Source organism: Balaenoptera physalus, assembly GCF_965194825.1.
Source record: "Balaenoptera physalus genome assembly, chromosome: 13".
NCBI lineage: Eukaryota > Metazoa > Chordata > Mammalia > Artiodactyla > Balaenopteridae > Balaenoptera > Balaenoptera physalus.
This window is the reverse complement of record NC_138892.1, coordinates 66,519,745-66,545,504: the sequence shown is the minus strand read 5'-3', so window position 1 is coordinate 66,545,504 and position 25,760 is coordinate 66,519,745. Positions and strand designations below refer to the sequence as shown.

The 25,760-nt window shown below is 57.9% G+C and overlaps 1 protein-coding gene and 1 long non-coding RNA gene across 7 annotated transcripts in view; both read right to left on the bottom strand.

The window, feature by feature from the left end:
- The window catches only part of HDAC7 (histone deacetylase 7), a 35,794-nt gene extending 14,677 nt beyond the window's left edge, over positions 1-21,117 (bottom strand). For 2 of the 6 annotated variants that reach the window (XM_082422403.1, XM_082422405.1), the window contains exons 1-6: positions 5,371-5,421; positions 1,968-2,155; positions 1,742-1,832; positions 1,336-1,447; positions 664-779; positions 304-429 (exon numbers count right to left, since the gene is read on the bottom strand). In XM_082422403.1, the coding sequence (XP_082278529.1) occupies positions 304-429; positions 664-779; positions 1,336-1,447; positions 1,742-1,832; positions 1,968-2,108 (586 nt within the window). In that variant the 5' untranslated portion in view covers positions 2,109-2,155; positions 5,371-5,421. Of the gene's footprint in view, positions 1-303; positions 430-663; positions 780-1,335; positions 1,448-1,741; positions 2,156-5,370; positions 5,422-20,625; positions 20,983-21,096 lie in introns of those variants that run through there. The other 4 variants (XM_082422400.1, XM_082422401.1, XM_082422404.1 and 1 more) reach the window with 4 other exon arrangements.
- LOC309641833 lies at positions 10,665-11,184 on the bottom strand. The gene is made up of 3 exons (XR_014252781.1): positions 11,162-11,184; positions 10,960-10,990; positions 10,665-10,710 (listed from the first exon to the last, which is right to left on the bottom strand). It is a non-coding gene; the product is annotated as an uncharacterized lncRNA (long non-coding RNA).
- Positions 21,118-25,760: the final 4,643 nt, after the last annotated feature.

The following is a 25,760-nucleotide window of genomic DNA, read 5'->3' as shown; positions in this document are numbered from 1 at the left end:
TCTCCAGTGGGCGGGCTCCGCTTCCTGCTTTCTTCCCAGCAGGGCGGGCAGAAGGGAGGCCGCTACCAGTCTCCAGTACCTTTGGACACTTATTTGTTTAGCGTGCCCCTTCTTCTGGTCAGGCGGCAGCTTAGCCATCAGAGCAAGGGGGCGGGGGGTTGAGCCCCAACTCGCCCCCTGGCGAGTGTGTAGGACACCCCCCGACAGATACCCATGGCAGCCCTGAGGCGGGCATCCCTTGTCTGGGTGGGGCCTGACCCAGAGGGACCGGGCCTGCCACCCCCCCACCGCGCCGGGCCTCACCGCCGAGGGTTTCTGCTGGCCGCCGCCGGAGGCTGGGCGGGGCGCTCTCCTTCCGCAGCAGCGGGTTCTTCCTTCGCTCCAGGGACTTCTTGGGCTTGTAGCGCAGCTTCAGGTTGGGCTCAGAGACTGTGGGAACACCGACGTTACGAGGCCCACACCCACCCCCACCCCCCGCCCCCCGGTCTCTGGCCTACGCCCTCCCTCCCAGTCCTCTCTGAGAGAGGCCAGAGAAGGCAGTGCCAGAGAGAAAGCACCCTGTCTGCACCCTGTCCCCCGCCCAGCCAGGCCCCCCTCCCTGACCCTCATCCAAGGCCCTTCCCCGTTTCCCCTGGAGGGTCTCTGCCGGCCTGTCCCACGCACCTGTCTTACGCAGAGGGAAGTGTTCTGGGGGGTCGCTGGGCAGGCCGGGAACAGGAGGCAGGAAGCTGCTGAGCATGGAACGGGCAGCTCCTTCCGTCTCCAAGGGCTCAAGAGTTCTGTGGAGTGAGTGCCAAGGCTGCTTCAGAGGGGCAGGCATGCCCAGAGGCCTGGCAGCCATCTCATTCCACCCTTTGGGACCTGCTAAGGAAGGCAGCAGCCCGCAGGGTCAGGAAGTGCCTCGCCGGCAGGAATAGCGGCCATCTCCAGGAGGCAGCATTGGGCCACCCATCCTACCAGCAGCCCACTGGTGATGCCGCCCTCGGACCTAGGCATAGGAGCCAGGGTCCCGGGGCTTGGGTAAGGGCCAGACTCCTGTTCTAGGAATCAGGATATTTTTGTGCTTAGAGGAAGATATAAAGAGAAAAGGAAGCTAGCGTGGTGTGTGTGTGAGAGTGTGTGTGACAGGCGGGGGAGGAGAGATAAAGGACAAGAGGGCAGGTATCAGTTGGGAGAGGGGTTCGGGGGAGGCCTTATGATTAGAAGTGAGGGGTGAGGACCAGGTGATGGGCAGCTGGGAGGAAGAGGGGGCGGGTGTATGTGTGCTCACAGGTTGCCATCCAGGGAGGAGGGGCGCGGCAGGGACACGAGGGGGCAGGTGGGAGAGGGAGTTACCTGTAGGGAACGCTGGGGCTATTGGGATGGACCGTCCTCTCTAAGGCTGCCTGCTGTTTCTTCAGAATCACCTCTGCCAGCTTCTGCTTGACCACACTGCTGGCTACGGCACCTGCAGGGGCAGAAATCATCAGTGGGTTGGGGATGGGTGGACTGGTGGCCTCCCTGGAACATTCTCTGCCCGTTGCCCTGACCACGCCCCCAGGACGAGGCATCCCAGGGACCCCTCAGGCAAGAGCCAAGCCTGAGGCCCCACCCCTTCTGTGAAGCCTACGGGTCCCCCTTCACCCCCACCCACATTCACCGGCAGTGCCCAGCAAGCAGAGGGGGACCCAGGCTGGCATTCCCCCCTCCCATGCCCACACAGGAGGCCGTGGACACCGGCTGGGGAGGCCGCCATGCTTACTTCGCTTGCTCTTGTCCTTATTGAGAAGCTGCCGCAGCTCTTGCTCCTGCTGCCCCACCTGCAACTCGGGCAACGGCGTGTCCATTGAGAGCTGTGGGGAGGGCCGGCCGCCCAGGGAGGGGCGAGGAGTTGGAGACGGAGGCGAGGGTCTGGGGAGGCTGAAGGGAGGGAGGGGTGCCGGGTCTGAGCTCGAGGCTGCTGCGTGCGTGGGGAGCTCTATCTTTACCCTCATGGTCTCCGCCGAGCGCTGGGTCTGCAGGCCAGCCAGGAAGAGGTGGTGGTGCAGGCGCTGGGGGTGCTGCAGGGCCAGCAGCGTGGGCTCCGGCGGGGGCTCCACCGGGGGCCGCTGGCCCACCCGCAGGTCCATGGGCTGGGGCTGAGGGCCTGGCGTGTCTGCGCAGGGCCTGGGGCAGCCTGAGCACACAGAGAGGGCGGGGTCGGCCGGAAAGCTCTGCAGGTGCACGGTTACCTAATCAGCCTCCTTCAGATTCGCTTGACGATGGTAAAACACCCTCCAGGGACCTTTTCCTCACTGCACCCTCACCACAGTCCTGCACGGTAGTTATTTTCAAGTCTGTTTCACCCATGAGAAAGGAGGTCATATAAACTACACAGTTCGTCTATCGCTGGTGCTGTTTGGATTGAGCTTTCTGACTCCAAGCATAGAGTTTTCCATGAAATACGGTGCCTCTCCAGGCCAGGATTGGGGGCTGCAGGGATTTAGAGATGGGCTGAGGGCCCTTTAGTGATGCATTCCGGGCCCTGACCTCTCCTTCCCTTCTTCCCACCCTGGAAGGAGGACTGGGCCCAGCTGCCCTCTGATGAGCTGCGCTCAGACACAGTGATCAGACAGGCAGTCCCCCTTGTTCAGCCTCCAGCCCCAAAGGGCGTCCCAGGCCCTCTCCGCTGCCATCCTCCCTACTCTATCCCAGGCCGTAGGATAAAGGAGAGGCACCTCAAACCCACAGCCAGCCCTGGCCTGCACCCTGGGCCTGCGCAGCCCACATGCCCGTGGAGCCTGCGCCCGGGTACCCTCACGCCAGCTCTGGGCCTGGCGTGGCGAGGACAGCAGCCTCAGCTGCCTCTTCTCGAGTGTCGCCTGCACCCACGCCAGGAGCACCCTGCCAGGGCTGTGGATGCAGGGGCTATTTATAACTAGCTGCCAGACCAGGTCCTGTGCCAGCACCGCCTGCTGGGCCAGGCTGGGCTCAGCAGCCAGAGGCGTTCTGAGGTGCTCAGAGGTGGACAGTTATCCTGGAGAAGGGCAAGCAGGTGGGGCTGGGAGCAAGTGCCCTCAGACAGGGCACACAAGCGGGGAAACCTTTCCGGAGAGGCCTCCTTCAGCTCACCCAACGCCGGGCCTCCCGCATGGGGGCAGCCGCAGGCCGTCCTCCGGGCCTGAGCTGAGGACGACTGGCAGGACTGAGGAGGGCTGTGGCAGAGACCAGCTGGGGAGTCAGGACACGCGGCGTCCGGGCCCAACTCAACCATTATCTTAACATCCATGGCACATGTGCACACTCGCTGCAAACCCTTTTACCTCATCACCCCCGTAGGCCCTGGGAGGTAGTTATTACTATTCCCACAAGAGGAAACTGAGGCGCAGGTGAGGGGACCTGGCCAAGGCCACCCAGCTCGGGGCACAGTGAGCTCGGGTTCCGTCCTGCTGAGGCCAGCGCTCCGGCTCCATCTTCCCACTGACTTCTAGGAAGCCACCTCCCCCGCCCCACCCCCAGAGGGGTCTTTCACTGGGCAAAGGCAGAGGGGCTTGCAACAGGTGGTCACTAAGCGGTGTCTGTTCTCACGTTCTCTGACCGTGAGATGGAGACGAGAGGAGCAGAGGAGGGAGACGCCCTCACGACTCTCTGGATGTCAAGAGACCGGAGCAGGTGTCTGGGCACCCGATGTGGCCAAGAGCAGGCAATGCACTGCTTTGATGTTCCCACCTCTTGTTCATGTGTCCACCCAGGGACCCCAAATTCTCGTTTTGCTTCCGTCTGGGCCTCTGATGCCATTGCACTCCCGCCCCAGGAAAGGTCTCAGTCTTCCCACGTCAGGTGTCCTGGCTTTCTGGGGTGACTCCCCTGGTGATGCAAGAGGGCCCTCAGGGCACCCAGGGCAGGCCACCCAGACTTCAGCCATACAGACTGGGAGCGGCCCCGTCCCTCTCTCCCAGCACTGCCTTGGCCTCCAGAGCAGAAAGCTGCTGGGAACATGGGAGGGGCTCTGCCTGCAATCCTGGCAACGCCTCTCAGGGTGACTCAGCATTTGGGGGTCTCCACAGCCTGATGCTAAGCCGGCTTCTCTCAGCTTTGCCTCCCACATCTGAACACGGACCCTCCCCCTCAGCCGTCAGCTCCCGTCCCGTCACAGCCCATGTACCTTCCGTCCGCTGAGCTTTAGCTCACAACGTCGCCCTGCTGGTGCCGGCCTCCTCCCTTGATTCTACTTTTCCAGCTCCTACCCTGACTTCCAAGCCCAGCTGGAGTCCTCTCTCTTTCCTGGACCCAGCCCAGTGCCCTGCGTCAAGCCCTCTTCTGGATTTCCATCACGCTGGCTGTTCTGTGCCCTGAAAGCACCGCCCAGGCAGGTACCAAATCTGAATTAAGCTCAAAGGGCAGGGACTTGGTTTTGCCTATCGCTCACTATCCCATCACCTAGAACAGTACCTAGCAAGCGACAGGCACCCAATAAATACTGTTTGATTCGATGAATAAATCTCTATATCCTCGGTGCCCTGGAACAGAGGTGGGGTTCATTAATGTTTCTTTTTCTTTTTCCAATTTGTGTCTTTAAATTTTTAGAAAATTACACAACTAGGAGAACTAAATAACAGTAGGTGGTGAACTTACTGTTTGTTGGATGGATGGACAAACTCCTTAATCAGCTGCCCCCTCCTTTGGAACTGGTCACATATCGCATTCGACTATTATTTCTCTTTTTACTTGTATATCTTGTCTCCCCACCTGCCTGTAAGCTTTTGGTGGCTATGACTGAATCAAAGAAGATAGCGGCCTTCCTTTCTGCCTGCCATAGTTTGGGTGTCAGGTGTGCACCTTGCACCCAACAGGCCCTCGTCCGGTCCAGCCCCCGCCCCTGACCCATGGGCACGTCCTAAACCCTCCTCGCCCAGCACGGCCTAACAGCAGCGGGGCCAAGGGACGGTGAGAGACCCACGGAGAGGGGTCCTCTCCCTCCCACCCGAGCAGCACGAGGCATCTTCCCACCCCGCAGGGCTGGCGTGAGGACTGCAGAGCCTACAAATGAGAACGAGCCGCCTCGCCCAGAGCCCCCGAGGCAGGGGTCTGAGCATAAATATTAGCTTCCTACTTGCCTTCCTGTTTCACTGCACCAGCGAGGACAAGAAGAGCATCCTGCCTTTCCTTTTCCTGTTGTGCTTCCCAGCTCTGGGGCCAGCCTGGATCCAGAGTTGCCGCTCTTATCCCCCCTCTTACCCCTTCCCCACAAAACCCCAACTTCGCCCCCTCCCCCAGAACCCCAACCTCCCAACTCTCTGGCCAATCAGCCAGCCACCCTTCTGAACCACCCCTCAGCTCCTCGCCCCCCTTCTGTCCTTTCCAGCCACATCTTCCACCCCCCACCACACTCTCCCTCAGGCCCACTCTTACCTGTGCCAGGGGGACTGGGGCAGTGGGCACCCGGGCTCACCTGGGTCCCATCTGTAGAGAGAAGAGAGATGGAGTGAAGCGGCTGCCGGGAGGGGCAGGGGAGGAGGAGGAGGAGAGAGGGCCAAGCCAGGCAGGCTGCCTGCTGGTCCCGGAGGCCCCACTCCAGCCCGAGGGCACCTCCAGCAGAAGCTAACGGAAAAGACAAGACCCCACCCCATTCCTTTCCTCGAACTCCCGTGCCGCCTGAGAGCGATCCCCAGCTCCATCTTCCTCATCTGATCTTTCAAGCGGCTCAGGTATCCTGCTCCGCTGGAGCTCAGTCCACAGCAAGAAACTCAGGAGGCCCTGGTGTACGCAACGGTGCCCTCAGCCCTCCCTGATGTGCTCAGATACAATCTTCCTTGGGCAGCCAAACCAGGCTCCCCTAGCCCGAAGGGGGAGAAGAGGGCTGGGGGGCGAGGTGGGAGAGCACGGCTGGTAAGACTGCACTAAGGATGCCAGGAGGGAGATGGGGAGCAAGGGAGAGCAGGCCTGGAAGGGGAGCTGGGGCCCTCTCTGAGGCTTCCACAGTGCGGGAGGTACCAGGTCGTGGCCTGGAGGTCAAGTCAGATCTGGTGGGAGCTGTGAAGTGGCGGGTCTGGAATGCATAGCTCGAGGGCCCCACGGTAGGAACCCCTTTCCTCCTCCTGCCCCATCCTGGGTCCTGCAGCCTCTGTGCCCCCCAAGAAGAGAACCACTCAGCCTTTTTCGTGGATAACCTGAAAAAGAAGTCTTTCCTTCTGGAAATGGTCACCTCTCCCAGGCTCCTAGGCTCAGCCCAGGGCCCCTCATCCCGTTCAGAACCCATGGAACCCCATGGTAGGGCCGGTGCTGTCGGAAGCCGAGAGGCCAGGGGATCCCAGGGGCTGGCTGGGGTGGGGAAAGACAGAGCTGAGTCCTGAGGCCACCTTTCCCTCCTGCTGTCCCAGCTCAGGGCCAAGGGGATGGAGCCTGGAGCCTGGACGCCTCCTGGAGGGGGATGTGGTAGAAGCCCTCCTCAGGCAGAAGGGTATCTTCTGAAGGACAACTGGCAGGCGCTGCACTGCTGCCTAAGGGGCAGCCCCAGGCCTCTTCCAGAAGCTGGTAAAGGAGAAGTCCCTGCAGGCAGGAGCCTCTGGGGGAGGCGGCAACTCTGGGCACAGAGAGACTCCCACCAACTGCCCTCAGACACTAGTGGCCCGCGCTTCCGATGACGACATTTGGTAGGGAAATGCCGCTCCACCTGTTCAAATGCTGCCCATTCTCTGAAGTCCGGTGCAAGGCCATCTCCTCATGAAGCTCACCCTGACCACCCTCCACTTACCGCCCACAGCGCCCACTCTGTGCCCACCACCTCGACACTCCACTAATCAGGGTCTCTGCGGTGTCACTGCTAAGCCATGCCCATCTGCTCCTAACACCTTGCATGCTCTGTTGGGAACTGGCGACTTGAACACAATGACGCTCCCCTGGCCCCCTGCCTAGCACATGGCATGCGTGCTTCTCAGGGTTTGTGAGCCTCAGGGAACAGGAGTACGGGAGGCAGCCTCCCCTCCCCAGGATGTGGTAGCCCCCCACCCTGGACTCTCTTAGGACCTCCCCTTTCTTCTGCGGGACCTGGTCCTCCAAGAGAGGTTTCTGAACTGGGCTCCCGGGTGCAGCTCCCGGGTGCAGTCTGGCCTGGGGTCCTTGGCCTCCAGTCCCTACCTCCTGGGAATTCTCCCCTAGCTCCCTCGGTCCCTGCCTGAGGGCTGGCCAGCGGCTCTCATGCGTGGGAGCACAGCCAGCTTCTCTGTGCCCAGCTCCCCTGGTAACCATGGATTCCGGAGACTGTGCACCCTCTGGATAGGACAAAAGCTAATGGCCCTGAAATCTGTAGTGTTTGTTACGGGGCCCAAAAGGGATGTTCTGTGATGATGATCTATGATGATATAAACTCTGTTCAGAAAAGCTGTGTGTGTGTGTGTGTGTGTGTGTGTGTGTGTGTGTGTGTGTGTGTGTGTGTGTGTGTGTGTGTGTGTTGCCGACAGGGGCAGCTTCTAAAAGCAATGCCTCGGAAAAGTTCTGCTTCTCCTCCAACCCCCTAGGTTTGTACTGAGAGCCTTTGGATTCAGAAGAGCCCAGAGCAAGCGAGATAAGATCTGGGGGACAGCTCTCCTGTGTACCAGAGAGAGGAAAGTATCTAAAGGCACCCAGGCAGCGGCTGTACTGAAACCAGAAAGCGGCATCCCAGGCTTGGGGATGAACCTGGGGACCCCTCTTCTCATCAGCGCCTCTCAGAGCGCTGTTACCACTAATCTGGGGTCAGACTGAAATAAAATCAGGAGCGAATGGACCCGAGGGACAGAAAACACTGCGTAGGGCTGGACCCTTCTCCACACAGCTCCGGACCTGGGTGGAGAGCTCTCATTTCTGGAATCCTGGCCACCCCCCTATTTCTATCTTCTTTGGAAGCAACTCCAGTCAGGCTGAAGAGGCAGTTTACCTCGTGCTGAGGTTCCTATCAAGTCACCTTCCCCAACCAGACACCTGATCTTACCCAGAAATCCCACCCTAATGGGTCCACCCCGGCCCTCAGCAACCTCCAGGGCAGACACAAATGCCACTCTTCTGTCCCCTAAGCACAAGCTGGCCTCCCACTCCTCCCTTGTTGCCCCAGGCCCTCACCTGCCCAGCAGATGCGACTGGAAACCCGAGCCCGGCCTGACCACCTGCTCTCCCGGTGCTGCCAGCCCTGCATCAGGGGAGGGCTTCCCCAGGAGCAACACCACCCACAAGCCCCCTCCTAACGCCGCCTCCGATGTCTTTGTCGAGGCTGTGTCCCCCTCCCTGGTCTCCTGAGGAGCTGAAAAACGAGAAGCAGGCAGACCCAGGCCCTGCAGGCAGAGGAAAACAGGCAGGAGCAAGAGGCCAAGCCCTGGGTCCAGGGCGGACTCCCTCCACCCCCCACCCCGCCCTCCTCAGCGCGGGTCTGCTTCCCCTGACACGGGCAGACCAAGTTTGACTTCGCGGGGGGCTGGCAAAGAAGACAAAGCTGGGGGTGAAATGGCTTCAGGAAGGCCCGAGAATAAATAAACAGAAGAGAGAACATCATGGCTGCCTGACTCTCTGACACAGAGTGAGGACTGTGCAGTGTACATTGGATCTGATGGGGCTTTAGAGATTTGCAGGCCAACACTCTCACTTCCCAGGGAGGGAAAGAAAGAGGGCAAGGGCCTATGTCATGGTCACCCAGCAGGTCAGTGGTACAGCCAGGCCGGACCAGACCAGTGCAGGGGGAAACCCAAGAAGCTGATCCCCAAAGCAGGTACTAAGTACCTCTGTGTGAGGTCACTGGTCCAGGTCTCGAAGGGATGGAAAAGTGAATAAAACCTGGTTCTCACTTTAAGGAGTTTAAGGTACAGCCCACAGTTGTTGTTGTTGTTTTTTAATTGAAAAGTATACTACTTGCGGTATACTAATTATTTCAAAGTATACTTTGAAATAATTCAAAGAGCCCCTGAAAGTATGAAACCAGAAGTTTCTCACTCATCCAACTCCCTAGAACTTCCCTAGACTCAACCCCTCTTAACAGTTTCTTGTGTTCCCCTTCCAGAAATTCTCTGCTGGTTATTAATTCTATTGCTCATTATCTTGGCACCAAGCTGCTTATTACTCAGATTTATCCAGAATCCAGTGGGCTGCACGCTGGCTGGAAACTCCTGCCCCATGAAGTAATAGAAGCGAGGGTCCACAGCACAGAGGACATTGGCTTTGAGGTCAGATGGACGTGGGTTCAAACTCTGACTCCCTCAGTGACCGGCAGGGAGAGCCAGGGACACGTTGCAGCCTGGGCAAGCCTTGGCTATGCCTCTGAAATGAGAGGATAAGAATATGGACTGGGAAGAGGTCGTCTGAGATGAGCAACGCTGTGTGTGAAGCAGGGAGCACACGGCGGGTTCTCCCGCAATGGTCGTGATTCATACTGCAGCCTCCCTCTGGCATGAGAATTTCAGTGTCTGGTACCACCTGTGTCCTCCCCTCGTCTGCCACAGTCCACTTTCTCCCAGATGTATTCCCGGTCCCATCTCTTAACCCGACTCTCCCAACCACAGGCTCTTCTCTTTCTCCTCCATCTGAACTTCTGTAAACTAACACTTTACTGTGTGCCAGGAGTTGTTCTAGGTGCCCCACGTTTGCTAATTCGCCTAACCCTCATGACAAACCTATGAGGTGGTTACTGTTTTTATCCCCATTATATAGATTAGTCAACGGAGGCCCAGCAGTATTAAATAACTTGTCTGAAGGCACATAACATGGGAGTGGCTGAGCTGGGACTCGAGCCAGGCAACTGGGCTCCAGAATCCATGTTGTCAAGCGATCCTCTCTGCTGCTGCTCCCCAGCACTTCCACTCCCACAGGCCAGCGGGTGGACAGCAAATGCAGGACCCGGCAGGGCACAGGGAAAGATCAAAAAGTCCCATAGCCCCCCAGAGACCCGAACCAGCGGCAAACTCCAGCCCTGCTGCAGGTTATAGAGGGCAGACGCTGCCTATTCCACCTTTGGGCCCCCACGAAGACAATCCCCCCAAATCACTTATAGATAGCAACTGCTGACTCCGCAGATTCTAAGAAAGGATTTCGTACTATATGTGGGAACAGGGGCCAGTGACAGACAGGATGGGGACTTGGAGGAACACTGGCTTCATCTTCCAGGTGGTCGGGGGCCCTGCCCCGTCCCTTCTTTAGATGCTCCCACTGGGCAGGCGGGGCGGGCAGAGGCTCAGCTCCCAGGTGAGAGGCCTGGGATGTGGACCTGCCCAGACAAAGGCCTCCAGTCAGGCCGAGGCAGGGGGCCGCCGCTCTGCAGGCTCAGCAGCTGTGCGCCAGGCAGGAGGCTGGACGTGAGGGCCGCAAGGCCGGCCCTCCGCCTCCGCAGCCAGCATGCCCCTTTCCCCGCGCCTGGGGCCCTGGGGCAGCTATTTTTAGCTCTTGACACCTGGGTATTTTGCAGCCGCAGGATGTCCGGTTTGGAGTCTCTTTCTGGGAATCCCACATGGGGCAGTTGTAAACAGCCCCACGCAGCGGTGGCCCGAGCTGGGAGCTGGCACCCCCCTTTCTGCTGTTTGAGATGAATCAAACAGGAAGCAGACGTAACCATGGCAGCGGCAGCTTGAGCTCCCTGGGGGTGGGAAAGCGTCCTCCCTGGCTCCTTGTCCCTGCCCCAAGTCCATTCCATTTTGTGGCCTCTCCTCACAGATGGCAGGGGGAGCTGGGCTGTTCTGAGTTGTGAGCGGCTGGCAGTTCCTGGGACTGGCGCTCTCTGGAGAGCTTCACTGCCCTCTGGCAAAGAAAAACAGAAGTCCCTCCAAGCCCGGCCCGCTCCCGCTCCCGGGGCCTCTCAGCCCACCACTCAGGCTTCCCCGGCTGCCCTCTGTGAAGGTGGGAAGGGGAGGGCAGAGCCACTCGCTCAGGGTGTGCGGCACCCCTGAGCAGGCAGGTTCCCCCAGTCCCAGGCCCAGCCCCCTGGTCCAGCCTGCCCTAGGGTTTCCCAGGTCCCGAAAGGCCTCAAAAACCCCGGTTCCCACTTACCCTCACTCCCCTGTTCCAGGAGCACCAATCCCTGAAATAGGAAGTTCAGCATGATGTCTAACCACCATCTTTCCTATCATAAGCAAAACAGCCCGAGCAGTCAAGATGGGGCCCCCATCTGTAACACGGGGAGAAGAGTCGAGTTTCTATCAGCTTCTGCCTTTGTCTCTCCCCCTCCCCCACCCCCTGGTGCCCCACTTACACCAGCTGCTCCCTCTTAGCCGCCCGCCAGCCCCAGCCAGTCTTTCTCAAGGGCCAGCGCTTGCCCCAACAGGAAGCACGGTCACCGCCCCGGGGCTGTCTCGGAGCCGCTCCTTTCTCCCCTCTGAGGTCTCCTGTTCATGCCCTCGCCCTCACTGATCCCTCAGCTTCTGGAGACCCTGCTTCCCTGTGCACCCCACCTCTGCCTCCCGCAGGTTCTGCCTCTCCCACATGTGCCTTCCCGGCTCCTTTCACCTGTGCCACCCACGAGGCCACTCGGCCCACTCCCGAGACTGCCAGGGAAAAGCTTAAGCTACGGTACTAATGTCCATCATTATTATTTTATTACTAGCAGTAACTACTAATATTAGTATGATCAACAACCATGTGCTGAATGCTTACTGGGTGCTGGTTACGGTGCTAAGCGTCTGACTTGTACCGTCTCATTCGGTCCTCACAACCACCCTATGAGGTCGATACTGCTACCATCCTCACGTTACAAAGGAAGGAAACTGAGGCTCAGAGAGGTTAAGAAACTTGCCGAGGTCACACAGGTGGTAAGTGGGGCTTCTGGGACTCCAGAACCTAAGCTATCATCACTACACTGGTGTTTACAACTAGTCCCACCCACCGAGGTGAGGTAAGGCCACCAAGGGGCCACAGGACATAGTGCGGTCCCAACATCTGAAGGCCTGGGCGTGACTCACATGTTCCCACAGCGCCGGTACTCCATCCAGAAAACAACAACAAAAATAAAAACAGAATCCTCTCTGTCCGTGTCCCGCACATGCTTTTTCATGCCCAGGAGGCACTCCCCGACCCCATCCTCACTTCCTTTTTCATCTTAACGTTTTCCCTGCTTTTTAAATGTACATATTACCATTGTATCATTTCCTGTAAGCTGCCCCCAGCAGGGTATAACTAAACAAGCAAACCCCCAGGTGCCGTGGAGGATCAATGCTGTGTGAAGGCACTCTGGAGACTGTCAAGCCCTGTCTAAAATGCAGGTTGTGTAACCAGAGCAAGACACCCACAGAGCGGCTACTTGGGAGTGAATCGAATCCCCAAGGGAGGGGATGCTCTCGCGCTCTCTCACACACCGGGGCAGGCCATGGGCAGGGATGGAGGCACCCACAAGTGCAAAAGGGAGAACCCACCTTCAGGGCAGGCTCCTGGGGACGAGGAACATAACCAAACAGCCGCCAGCACCCTTGGACCTGGGGCAGGGAGAGACAGAGGCCACAGCGAGACCTTGGCCTGCTCCATGGCCCGGGGCATCAGGGATATGAGTCCGTGAATAGCAACAAGCTATGAATGCGGGCACTCACAGGGATGCCACATTAATATTCATGACAGTAAATACCAGATCCCCATCCCAGTTATGCCCCAGAATCCCACTCATTTTGCCTGTTGTTTTTGGAAGATGGCAGAACTCTGTCGGGTAGATTCTCCAGGTGACATGATTCCCTTTTGTGGCCAGGGCTGCCCTTGAGGCTCGCTCAGCTGGGGTTTTTCCAGACCACAGATCCAGCCAGGGTGCTTACACAGCTTTCAGGGAATTCAAAAGCCAGATGCATAGTCCTGGGTACAGATTTGGACAAACCAGCTGTGAAGGACAATTTCTAGCCAACTGCGAATTCGATGAGATGAAAATTTACTGCACTGGAAGGTGGAGATCACTGACTGAAAAAAATGGCATACGTGGTATGGTCTTGTTTTGGTAAGAAGCACGATATATAAAGGCATGTCAGGAGATGGGAAGGTGTACACTGGGGTACTGTGGCAGTGATCTCCCATTGCTGGGATTGGGATGTTTCTTATTCTTTCATTTTTGCTCCTCTGTGTTGTCTGATTGTCTACGATGCACAGGAACTGCCTCTGTAATAATAAAACAGAACTGATATGTATATATACACCCACACAATATCAAGATGGCACTGCCAATGGGCGGCAAAGTCAGGATGCGACCTCTGGTTCCCGTGAGAACTAGGACATAGGGCTTTCACTGATTCCACGTATTACATTCTTGGACCCCACATCCTCTGGAGTTCTGCATTATCTACAGCTCAGCATCCTCTGCCTCTCCCAAATCATACAGAGGGCCTAGCACAGGCCTGGGCACCAAGTCAGGACTGACTTAATGGATGCCTGTAGGCTGAATAATGATGATTTCCTGAAAGAAATGCCTCCTGCCCCTTCCAGGGCCACTGTGCTGGGAATACTGACTGCTGACATCACTGACCTTCTCATCCCTCCTCTGCCTCATGCTCCTCTTAAAAGCTGCCAGGGAGGGGGCTAAAATAAAGGTCACCCCAACAGATGCTGGCAAGGTACTTACTCCACAGCAGGGCCATCAGGGCCGGTCCCATCCCAGACCCTCCCCAGTGCCAGCTGGCAGCGAGGCCCTCAGGTTCCCCCGCATCCTGCCTCACTGGGAGAGGCCAGGGGTGGGGGAGTGAAAGAGAGAAGGGGTCCACCCTGTGACTTCTGGCTATAGACTCCCGCTGTTCCAGGCCCTTATGGGTGGAGGAATCTGGAACAGTGAATTTGGCCTGGTTTTTCCTGTGAACTGGGGCTGAGCCCAGTTTCTGTTCTTCATGTCTTTAACATTCCCTATCCCTGACCTTCAAAAATGTGAACAATAACATCAATAATAGTGATAATATCCTGTGTGCACTGACTTCATACCAGACACGGTGCTAACCTTACTTACTTTTATCTTGAGAACAACTCCAGGAGCTTGAAACTATTATTATTTTCATATTACAGAGATGGAGAAACTGAGGCACAGAGAGCCCTGTGCCCAAGGTTACACTTAGTGGTTTGCAGGAGAAACAAGGACGCTGCCACATTCCTCCGTGTCCTCACTCGGAAGGCCCTTCTGCCGAGCTTTGCGATGGGCACAGGGGAGTCGAGGGTGACCATTCACCTCTGTAGGGTGCATTAGACTCCACCGCGTGTTAATACGCGCGTATGAGCAAATCCCCACATGAAAGACTAGGAAATCAAGTCTCAGAGCCCTTGGCAGCCTTGCACGAGGTCCCATAGCCATTCAGCTGGGATTCAAACCCAGGTCTTTGGTCTGAGAATGGCAAGCTTCTTCCCCTCTATCACACAGTCTCCTTGGCCCAACTCTCAAGATGGCTCTGAAGGCCTGGAAGGGAGATGCACAGCCTCTAGCACCCTGGAGGTGAAGCCTGCGCCCAGCCCCTCGCCCGGTGGGGGTGGGGTGCTGTGCCAGCACCTCATCAGCGGCTCCACCGTGACTCACTCCTGGGACCCAGGGGAAACACAGCCCTGAGCTGCGGGCAAACACGGCCTGCCGCCTGCCCCGCCTCCAGCTCCCCGCCTCCACATTTGCTAACCGAAACCCGGCTGCTGCTATTTTTAACCCTCCAGCTCCCCCTGGCCTGGGGCTCCCCCCTTCACCCCACCCCCACCCCCTGCCCCAACCGGGTGCTACCAGCCCGTCATTCTGAGAGCAGTTCCACAACCTGAACGCCCAGGAGGGCGCAGCGGATGCCCGTGCAGGTTTGTGGGGCGAGCAAAACAAAACGGTTACGGCCCCGTCGCCCCGTCGCCGAATTCCCCCACCCCGACGCTTTCCGAACCTGTGGCTCCCCGCCTGCCCCGCTTCTCCCTGTCATCCTGGCAGCGGGGGAGGGAGGAATGGGACTTCCAGGGCTGGGGTGGGGGGGCGCTGCAGGAGCCAGAGCTGGCCTCCTCGGGGTGCAAGAGAGCTGAGCTGGACTCCCCAAGAGAGATGGGGTCCCCCTCATTCCCCCCAGGGCACCAGGCTTGCCCTGAAAGCCCAGGGTCTCTGCCCACCAGGGTTTCCAATCCCTGCAGGCAACATGGGGAAAAAAGGAAGTGGCTGGTGAAGGGGTGGGGATGGTGAGTTTAGCCCAGGGCCCTCCTCGTGAGATGTCCCCTCCCCATCCTGGGCAGAAGGCCTGGGAGACACAGGAGTCCAGGGGGTGACTGCACCCAGCAGCCTAAAGGAGGCCCAGGGTTGAAAGACTCCAGGCAGCGGGTTGGAGGGTGGGAGGCCAGACGGGGCCTCTTCTCTTATGTGAGGGCTGCTCTGATACTCAGCTCTCTGAGGAAAGGGCCCTACCATCCTGCAGCCGGCAGCTCTGGGGCCCCAGGGAAAACCTAGCACGAGAAGAGCCTGGAGGTGAGAGGGGTCTGAAGGCTGCTTTGCTGATGTGAAAGTTAACCTCCTGAGACGGGGGTGAAGGGGTAGGGCTGCCCGGGGAACCAGGGAGGCACTGCCTTCTAGCTGTCATCCGCTGCCCCCACGCAACACCTCCCAAGCCCCCGGCTCAGAGTCTCATCCAGTTTGAGGAGCAGATCCCAAGGGCCCAGGAGAAGCTCTGGAGCGCCCAGCCAAAGATCTGCCCCGCTCCCTCTCTCGGGCCCCGGCCCCCTGCTCGGCCAGCCTCGGCCCTCCCTTTGCCCTGTCCTCGCTGGCCCCTGCCCCAGCCCTTCTTTCTGGTGTGTCCTCTCTTCCAGGGCCCAGCTCCTCTCTAAGCCTTGACCCCCCTCTCTCCTCAGTGATTCCTGAGCCAGGTAAATAAATCCCAGTGGCCACAGAGGCAGCCAGGCTAGACCAAGAGGGGAGGGACTTGGCACTGGAGTTGTAGGGTGGGGAGATGGGGAGGAAGGGAACGAGGTGGGAGGAAGGTGAGGCAGGAGGGTCAGGAATGGGCTGGCACTTGAGAGAGGCTGCCGCCTTCCCAACACCCGACATGTCGACAGGGCCCTGGACTCGGCCCTGCGAAGGGAAAGAGGCTGCTCCCCCAAGCGCCGAAGCAGGCTGGGTCCAGCCCTGTCCAGCTCCCCCTCCTCCTCTCCCCTTCTGCCAGCCTCTGGGGACTGCTTGAGCAGCCAAGACCCTGCTGTTCCATGCCAGGCAAAAGGCTGGCGATTGGGCTCCAATCCTCTGCCAGCGCTCAGCCCAGGTCTCTCACCTGGATCCAGGCGGTTGCCAAGAATGGCTCAGAAGCTCTGAGGGCTCACTTCTAGTCGGGGGAGGTGAGAGCAGGCATCGATGTCACTTCTCAAGCAGGCCTCCCCTGGCCGCCCTATCTAAGGAAGTGCCACCTTGTTATTCTCTATTGCCGCACCTGGTTCATTTCCTTCTTAGGGTTTATCGCAATGGGTAACTAGATGTATATACTCATTTCTTTACTTGCTTACTTGTCTTACTGTCTCCTCCACTAGAGTGGAAGTTCCCTGAGGTCAGATGCCCTGCCTCTGTGTTCACTGTGTATCTGTGCCTGGGACCTGGCACACAGCAAGGCTCAGTAAGCATCCAATGGGTAACTAAATAGCTGAGTACCTGGCTCAGTAAAGGGGGCCTTCTGGTTGCCAACCTCACTCTTAGGATTGACAAGCAACAGTTCCAGGATTTCCCCAGGGAGGAGGAAGCAGGATGTAACAGGAAGAGCAAGGTCAGGAAGCCCGGGACCCCAGGGAAAAGGTCAAGGCCCAGTAAGCATCCGCACCAGTCCCATCTGGTCCACGGCATCACGCTGAGTATGGACATGTACACAAATGCACACGCAGAGGACGCATGGGTAGGTCCTGGACTGGTCTTGAAAGGCTTGAATTTTGTCCTGGTTCTTCCTCTTAATATCCCTGTGTCCTTGGACAAACCACATACCTTCTGTGGGTCTTAGTTTCCTCAAAAGAAAATATGAAGAGATTGGTGGTCCTCAAACACGGCTTTGCACCAGCTCACTGAAGCACATGTCAAACTCCAGATTCCCAGGCCCCACCCCTGCAGATCCTGAGTCTATCTAGAATGGGGCCTGAAGATCTTTATTTTTAATACATTCCCAGGTGACTCTAAAGCAAATGCTCCGGGAACCGGCATTTGAGGACGGATGAAAACGCTTTCCAGCAAATACCTGGACTTCTATTAAAAAAGCCACTCCTGCACAGGCATACATCCCCCCAAAATGTGTCCATATACCCCACGCAGAGCCATGAATTGCAAAGGTGCACAACTCTACAGACGACACACATCTGTACTACACGTGTGCACGTCCCCCAGACACCCAACAAAGAGTCACCACATGGATCACAAATTGCCACGGGATCACCTCTGCATACACAGCCCAGGGGCACACATGCAGGCCCACCACCACATACCCAGTGTGCACACACACCCATCACGTGTTGACCCACACTAAACAGACACTATCCTGAATTTATTTTGCCTCTGGGAACTGGTCCAGGACCAAAGGAGCTATGCTCTGCTGATGAAAACATCCCTCCCGCCTCTGCCACCCCCCACCCCTTGCCCCAGGCAGCATGCTGTCCAGCTCCCCCTCGAAGGGGGAGAGCTGCTGGAGGACAGTGGGGAGATGGGATGAGGGGAGGCACGGAGCCCTCCCCGAAGTCCAGCAGGCCCTCTCTTCCCCGTCCCCCCCAGGAGGTGCAAAAGGGCCTCCACCCAGCCCAGCCCCCGACCCCGACCCCCAGTGTTCACTCAACCCACTTGCCTAGATTCCCAAGCCCTGGGCCTAGGGAGCCAAAATGGCAAGGGAGGTGGCCAGACTGAGGTACTCCTCCTAATACTCAGACCTCTAAGGAAAGGGCTGTCTGGGGGCACTTTCCTGCAGCTCGAAAGCCTGGGTCCCCCAGGGAAGGTTGCCACAGAAACAGGGGGAAATATCACAGGGAAACACAATACCCGGCAGGGTCACCTGCTGACCAGGCTTCCTGCTGTGTTGCCCACCCCCCATCTCATTGCCTTCTTGGCCTCCTTCTCTGGCTCCTATTCTGGCCTTAGCCTAGGCCTCCTCACCATTGCTCTCCTTCCTGCCTCCCCTGGGTTAGGGAAAGCAGCCTTATGCAGAAACTCTGCCCCTTTTGGTTGCAAACAACAACATCAGGGATGGCCCAGAGCTGAGTCCCCCGCTCCTAATCCTACCAGCATCCCCACCACAGGAAATCAAAGCTTCCTGCCCCAGAGGAAGTGCCCCATCTAGTGAACAAATCCAACACATAAACGCACAGTCCCAGAGCCTTGGGGAGGACAGAGGCCAGCTCCCACGCCTTACCCCGGCCCTGTTTCCAGCAATACCCCACACCCCACTACAGGCCCCAGTCTCAACGCCGACTGAGGACAGGTCAGGGCCGAGGCGTGACGGGGGCGTGGGCAGGACCTGAGCCAGACCAGGGGAGGAGAAGGCCAGGAGAATGGGCACGGGCAGTTAGAAGGTCTGGTCCCAGCCCTGCTCAGCCTGCCATTCCCTGGCTGGGTGACCCTGGGCCTTGCATTAGCTCATCTTCTCTCAGACCCCTGCCAACTTCAAAATTACTAGCTCTTACAATGAAAGGTCAGGAGAAGGAAGACACAGAGATGGCAGGGGTTACGCAGGTTTTGGCCTCGGGCAAGGACGCCTGCAGCTACAGGAGGGTCCCCACTCCCTACGCCCATCACACGTGCGTTTCTCACTTCCAAGGGCTTCATAGCCGAATTGAGGAGAGGATGGACGAAGAGAAGGTTCCAACTCTCATTCCCAGAGCAGGATGAAAGCTGGGGTCCATGATTCCTGAAGGAAGTGGGGGGCATAATAGCCCCCACCGATCCGTCTCCTCCTCTGTGGTCATTTTACTGATGGGGAAACTGAGCTTCAGCGTCCAAGCGGAGGGACCCCAGTTTAGATTCTTGGCACAGTCAGTGCAAGATCTGAATGCAACCTTCTCAGCCTCAGGATCACAGCTTAAGACTTGGTGGCCACAGAGTTGCCCACCCCTGGGCTCAAGCTAAGGAACGCAGAGATCTCGGGAGAACACTTCCCGGGGCCATTCCAGATGTTATACCAAGAAGCAGCTCTGAGCCTGGCCAAGCCAGGGACGAGAAACATGAGGGGACGAAAGGCAGGGGAGGAGTCCCAGCAGGTCCAGGACCTGGTTCCAATCCAGGGTCACTGGGAACAACACAGCAAGACTGCTTTGCGCCTTAGTTTCCCCAGAAGCGACTCCACAGAGGAGGAAGCTTACTTATTAATTCAGGTGGGTAGAGGGAACAGAGCAGAGTAGGGCGGTTGACGTGCTGAGCAATGAGGAGGTAAGAGATGTCTGGCAGAGGCTAGAGAAGGAGCTTCCAAGAGGGCTGGTATGAGGAGAGGAGTATGAGTGTGCGGCAGCCTAAACCACTTGGAGGACCTGGCCCGTGGGGTCCTATGGGGGAGAAATGGGCCACCAAGGTGGCCCATTAGGAGGTAGGAAACTGAGTCACATTCTCTTTTCTTTCAGCCTAGTGGCTGGGCAGGGGTCTTAGGAAGGTTCCCATGGATCCAGGTGCAAGTCCAGGGAACAGGCTGATGAATCCAGATCTTGAGTCCCCAGCAGGGCCACTGAAACTGGTAGGCAGAGCTGGGCCTCAAGCAGATGTTGACTGAGGGTGTGGGGAGGGATGGGCAGCAGCAAGACAGCCAGTGTCCAGATGCAGGGGGAGGCCTCTGGGGTATGCAGGACAGCCAGCAGGGACGGGGGATGGCCTGGACTTGGCGGGAGGAGCACCAGTGGCTGGCAAGGTCAGATCCGAATGGGTAGCCTGGGCAGCGGGAGGGAAGGAAATGGGGGTAGGGGGAGCTGGGCGGCCTGCAAGCCCCGGAGGTCTCTCTCTCTCAGCCCACAGGCCTAGAAACTCTGGGCGTCAGGGCCCAGCCCAGCTGCCAGATTTGCCGCCTGCTCTTACTCCCCAGGACCAACAGACCGCAGGCTTGAGGGGCACACATCCTGTCCCCCACCACTCACTACACAGCCTGCGGTCACCATCTTCCCGCGCCCCTCCAGCACCGCCGCAGCTCACTCGGGCACAGGTGTCTCTTCACCATGATGGGGTGAGCAAAGGTGGGGGGCGGGGGCGGTGCTGAGAGAAACCTCGCTGTCAGAGACCCTCCCTCCCAGGGATCACTGTTCCCAGCGGAAGGGTCGGAGTACGGTCCGGCCGGGATTCGCGGGATGGGGGCGCTGATGTCCGGGGCTAAGAGCCCGGCTCCAACTCAATGGGTCCTGCCCTTTGCCCTGCGCTTCCCAATCTTCCGCCCCGGAGCACCGCCCCCTCCCGGGGCCGCGGCAGCCGTCCCTCGCTCCCGGGTCCCCCGGTCCGTTCTCCCCGCAAACGGGGGTGATGGGACGCCGGGCCCGCGCACCGGCGGCCCGGGGCCTCCAACTCCCTCCCTCGGGCCTGTCGCTGCCCCGCGGCTGGCGGATGTGGGCGCCCCGCTGGAGGCCCGAACCCTCCGGCCCCGGAACCAGCCCGGGCCGGGAGCCTGCCAGAGCCCCGCGGAGACGGGCGGGGCGGGCACGGTTGGGGGGCGCGCACGCCGGGCCGGGCCCGCGGGGCCGCCCGGAGCCCGAGCCGGAGCCCGAGCCCGGGCGGGCGGCGCTGGGTGCCGCGCGCAGGGCGGGGCGGGCGGGGGGCGGCAGCCCAGTACTCACCAGCGCTGGGGCTGTGCATCCAGGGGCCGGGGCCCTCAGAGCGGGGGGCTCATGGCGGGGCGGGGGGCTGGGGCGCCGGCCTCACATCCCCCCGGTCGCCGGAGGCTGCGGAGCGACTGTGAGACGGCGAGAGGAAGGGAGGGGGCCGGGAGGGGGAGGGCCCTGGCAGCCCGGCCGGCCGGGTAGGATGACAATGGAAGGAAATGCTTTATCTGAGTCTGAGAGCGGGCCAAGGGGGAGGGGAGGGAGGGGGCCGGCGCTCGCGGCCCGGGGACACACCACCTCGCAGACACGGCGCGGCGCCCGGGCTGGCGGGCGGCGGACACCCCGCGCGGCCGGCTCGCGGAGAGGCAGCGCCGAACCCGGAACGTGGGACGCGGCCCCGACCCGCCCGCGGACGCCGCGCTGCCGCCCAGCCCCGGCCGCCGCGCGGCGCAGCGACCCGCGCACAATTCCCGGAAACTCAGATACCTGAGCGCACGCACCCTCGCAGACACCACGTACGCGAGCACACATCCATGTTTACCCGGGGCAGACTCGTTCACACAGACACTCTGCAGGGGAGGACCCCCGCGCTCACAAGCACACACACGTACGGCCCACCAGCCAACAGCTACACAGGGGGACAGCGGGACACGCGTGGAGTCCCCAGTCCCGGCGAGGAGTCCCAGACAGACCCCCCCGCCCCCCGCCCCAAGCACGACTTGCCTGAGGAAAGTTCCAGGATCTGATTTGAATCACTGCCCAGCCCTCCCCCTCTGCCACCTCCTCCCCCCCCCACCCCCCCACCCCCGACCTCGCCAGCTGAGGGGAATCGAAGGGTCCAGCCTGTTCCTATTAAAAGAAAAAGGGGGTGGGGGTGGTGCGGATTTTGAAAGTTTTCTTTTTTTAAAGAAATTTCTCAAGGGATTTCCTTCCCTCCTCTCCTCTTCCTCTCTTCCTCCCATTCCTCTCCCCCCACCACCCTCCCCCCTACTTTCCCCCTCCCGGTCCCTATGAGTCAAACTTCAGCAATGTGCCCAGTGTCTCCCAGTGCATTACAGCGGATCACAGAAATGTTCCAGTCTGTGAGTCGGAATGCAGCCGCCTCCAGCCCTCCCTCAGCTAATAAACTCAGCTCCGGGCTGGCTTTACGCAGCAGCCCTCCCTGCCCCCCCTCCCTTTTAGCGGGACCAGAAGGTCAGAGTCAGGGGTCAGGGGCTGAGGACCTCGCCATTGTGCTTCCCGGCCTGGTCTATCAGCCCTGTAGCCTTTGGCAATCTGCTGGGTCAGAGACACAGCGGCTCCCGGGAAGGGGAGAGGTCTGCAACGGAAACGTTGGGCTCTCCAGCGCTGGGGGCCTCACTGCTAGAAGGCAGAGCACAGCTTCCCTCCGACCTCATCCTGCCTCCCTCGGTCCTGGGAAGCCAGAGTCCCAGGATTCTACAGAAGAAGAAGAAATTGAGGGTGAGCCAGAGGTGGAGCCATGTCAGATTAGAAGCAAGAGTCCCAGTGGCCTAGGAGGGCTTGGCCGTGCCAAGGTCCAATATGACCATAGACTCCTTGCTCCCGCCAGACCGGCTCCGGCCTCACCACCTGTTGTTCCTGCTTCCTACTTCAGGCCTTTCCCTGGTCCCAGCGCTCACTCAGCAGGCAGGTCCAACCCCTCTGCGCTTGTTCACTTATCCTCACAGACCCCTTTCCTGGCATCCAAGGTCTCCTACGACATGGCGCCACACTACACGCATCTCTCTCTCTCTTCCCGCCCCTTCTGCTGTTCCGCTCAGTACCTCCTGGTACTTAGTGCTCGCTGATGTTAGTTGCTATTATTACTATTATTATTTCAGCCATACTGGGCTACTGGCTGCTCCCCATTGCGTCCTCATGCTTTCCCGTTCCCCTACTTCGGCTCAGCGTGTTCCCTCCCAGCCCCTTTCTCCTCCTGTTGAAATCTGTCCAATCCTCAAGGTCTATATCACCTTCTCCAGGAGCCTTTCCCTGATTCCCATAGCCAGAGAGATTCTTTCCTTCCCTCTAAGGACCCCACTCCAGCACCTTGTCAATCTTTCTCTGTACTTTGACCGTCACCCACTGTATACTTGTCTCAACTCTCTCATCCTTCCCAAGAATGTTCAAGAGTGGTCATCCCCTGAGCCCAGCTATGGCCTTAGTCATGGGTGCATTCCTTGTAGTGTCTTGCTGAGTGCCTTGCACAGAATTCAGGCTCCCTCTGAGTTATTTGTTGAATTGGAACAGATGTTCATGGCCTTCAAGGACCATCCTCCAGCTGGACACCCCCAATATACCTTTTTTTCCCCCATGACTCCCCATACTGACTCTGAAAGACACAAGTTCTTCCACCTCAGGTGTGTTTTTCCCAGCACCACCCCCCTCCCCCCTTCCTAATTGAATCCCTCTCCTTGCCCACAGCCTCCAGAAGAATGGCTTGGTTGCTTCAGACTCCCAGCCTCTCCCCTGCTTTTTCTCTCCTTTAGCCTCACAATGCCCCCTCCTGACAACCCCCCAGGACTCCCGTAGTTATTTCTGGACTGAAATCAGGCCTTTGTTTGCTCATTTCTATCATGCGCATCATTCATGTATTTGTGAGTTTTCTTTTTCTTTTTGACCTAATCACTGAGTTCCAAGAGATTCGAGCACAAAGGGTATCTCCTCCTGCCTCTGCCTGTCCCCACATCACCCAGCACGTGGCTTTCTACACACACCAGAACTCCCTGCCCCCGAAGTCTAGGCAGAGAGGAAGACAGCAGGTGAGTCCTACAACCAGGAAGCTGGACTGTGCCCCTCCTTCTTTTGCCCCTTTACTTACCATCCCCCCATCCCCCACCCAGAGGACAAGTCTTAAGCCGGTTTCTAAATCACACGTCCCTTTCTGGGATGTGTTAGAGAGCCTCCAGGAAAGAGACATGAGGCAGAAGAGTGCAGGCTACCTCTCTCTCCTCTACCCTGGTTACCATGGGGAGGTTTTTTGTTTTTTTTTTTAAAGGCTCTTGAGTCCAGACCTCTCACAGACGGCTCAACTAAGCACCTAGCAGAAGAGATTAGTCCCATAGGACCTGCCTTGGGTCCCTGGCATCTTCCTTGAGTCTCTGGCCAGTACAAAGCCTGAGGGCACCCGCCTTCTGCTTTCTTTGGGGCTCTGGGTCTACTTGACATTCTCTTTCTCCTTCTTCTCTCCTCCCCTTACTTAGCTGCCTTTTACTGACTATTTTCCATGTAGCAGCCCTATGCCATCCCCCTGGCAAACATTAGATCATTTATTCTTCACAGTTATCCTTGTTATGCTTGTGATTAAAGTACGGCTCATAACAGTTGAGAAACCTGACCAAAGATACACAGCTAGTAAGTAATGAGGCCATTCATTTATTCAATGAGTGTTATTGGGTGCCCACCTTGTGCCAGGGTTCAAAGCCCCATCCAAAGTCTTCTGGTCTAAACCTCAGGCCTCTGAGACCACTCCTGACCCAGCTTTCTAGATGTGGAAGCTGAAGCCACAATCCCTCCCCTAACCCGCACTTCCCCCACACTCTCCACAAGGCCAATCAGAAGGTGTTCATCCCTGACCGGGGTGAGATCTCAGAGGGACAGCACTTCCTTGGGTGGGTTGGGCATTGCATTCCTGTTTCTGAACCTAGAATCAGATGCCAACGCGCAGGATTTGGACTTCCATATAAATAGGGGCGGTACATCCACAACTCCATAAAGGGTTTCATGGGGTCAGATATAACAAGTGGAAGGAAGGAAGGAAGGAAGGAAGGAAGGGAGGGAGGGTAATTAGGATTTACTGAGCATCTTTTTTGTATCATGTGCTGTTCAAGGTCCTTTCACTTATATCTCATTATTATCCGCTTTGTTTTAGTTAGCAAACTAAAGCTCAGAAAGACGAAATGATTTGCCCAAGGCCACAGAACCAGTAAGTGACTTAATCCCAAATATGCCTGATTCAGAGCCTGTGCAGTTTCTTCTAGCAGGTCAAAACAGTGCAGAAGCTGCAATCAGGTCTCCTGCTCCAGTGCAGCCTGGTCACTAGAGGTCCCGCTCATCTAGGAGTGACATTCTAGATGCCAAGTTTCCTTCCTCACTGACCCCAGCCTTGTCCTCTCATCCCTGGTTCCCACCTTTGTCTGCTACATTGCCCAGGAGGGATCAGAGGAGCTATGTAAGTATTCTGGCTAGGATTGAGGGGTATAGCTTTGGGGTGCAGCTAGGCAGACTCCCATCCAGGATTTTAGGATCTGACAGAAGAGGCCATACATCCTCCTGGGCCAGAATTGGATAGATAAATCAAGAAGAGGCTGGGGCATGGCTACAAGTTCAGATAGCCTGAGCTGGGAGGTGAGATGACTGTGGGGACAGAGGCAGGTGGAGAGAACTAAGCAAGTTCCTTCCCTGTCCCCCTACCTCCCTCCAGTGTCAACAAAGGTGATGTGGTTTCCCCTGTGGTCTGTTGCCCTAGACACCTGCAGTTCTGAGTATATACGTGTATGTGTCTATGTGCCAACCATGCCATGGGGGGACACAAGGAGAAAGCAGTGGGACAGGATGGGGAGGGGCAGGAAGCCAAAGGCAAGGTCTCCTCAACCCCAAGGTGAAGAGTGCACAACGAATGAGGAAGATGGCAGAGGCCACCCCCTTGGCTACTCCAGGTCCCAGCCAGGAACCTCAGGAGAGCATCGTGGGTGTCAGGGCCCTGGGCTGGGACTAGGAGGCAGGGAACTTGAGTTCTGCCATTAACTTCCTGGGTCAAACGTTTCTAAGTCTCAGTTTCCTGCTCTGTAAAATAGCAAGGCCTTGGTTACCTACCTCACAGGGCTGTTCTGAGATCATATGAATAATATATGCAAAAATTTGTACCACTTTGAGTTTTAGAACTATTACAATTGCCCCCCCCATGCACACACACACACCATAGTGGAGATAAAAAACAAAAGCAAAAATGAAAACAAAAACACAGCCTCTGCCCTCATATTGATCACATTGTATTGAGGAAATAAAACAAAACACATAAAATATTTGAAAGCCTCTTGTGAAGCCAACTATTTCAAAAAATCTCACTACTGTGTGATCTTGGCCAAGTTAAGGCCTCTCTGGGCCTCAGGTTGGTTTCTCATCTATCAAATGAGAGAGCTGGTTTAGAT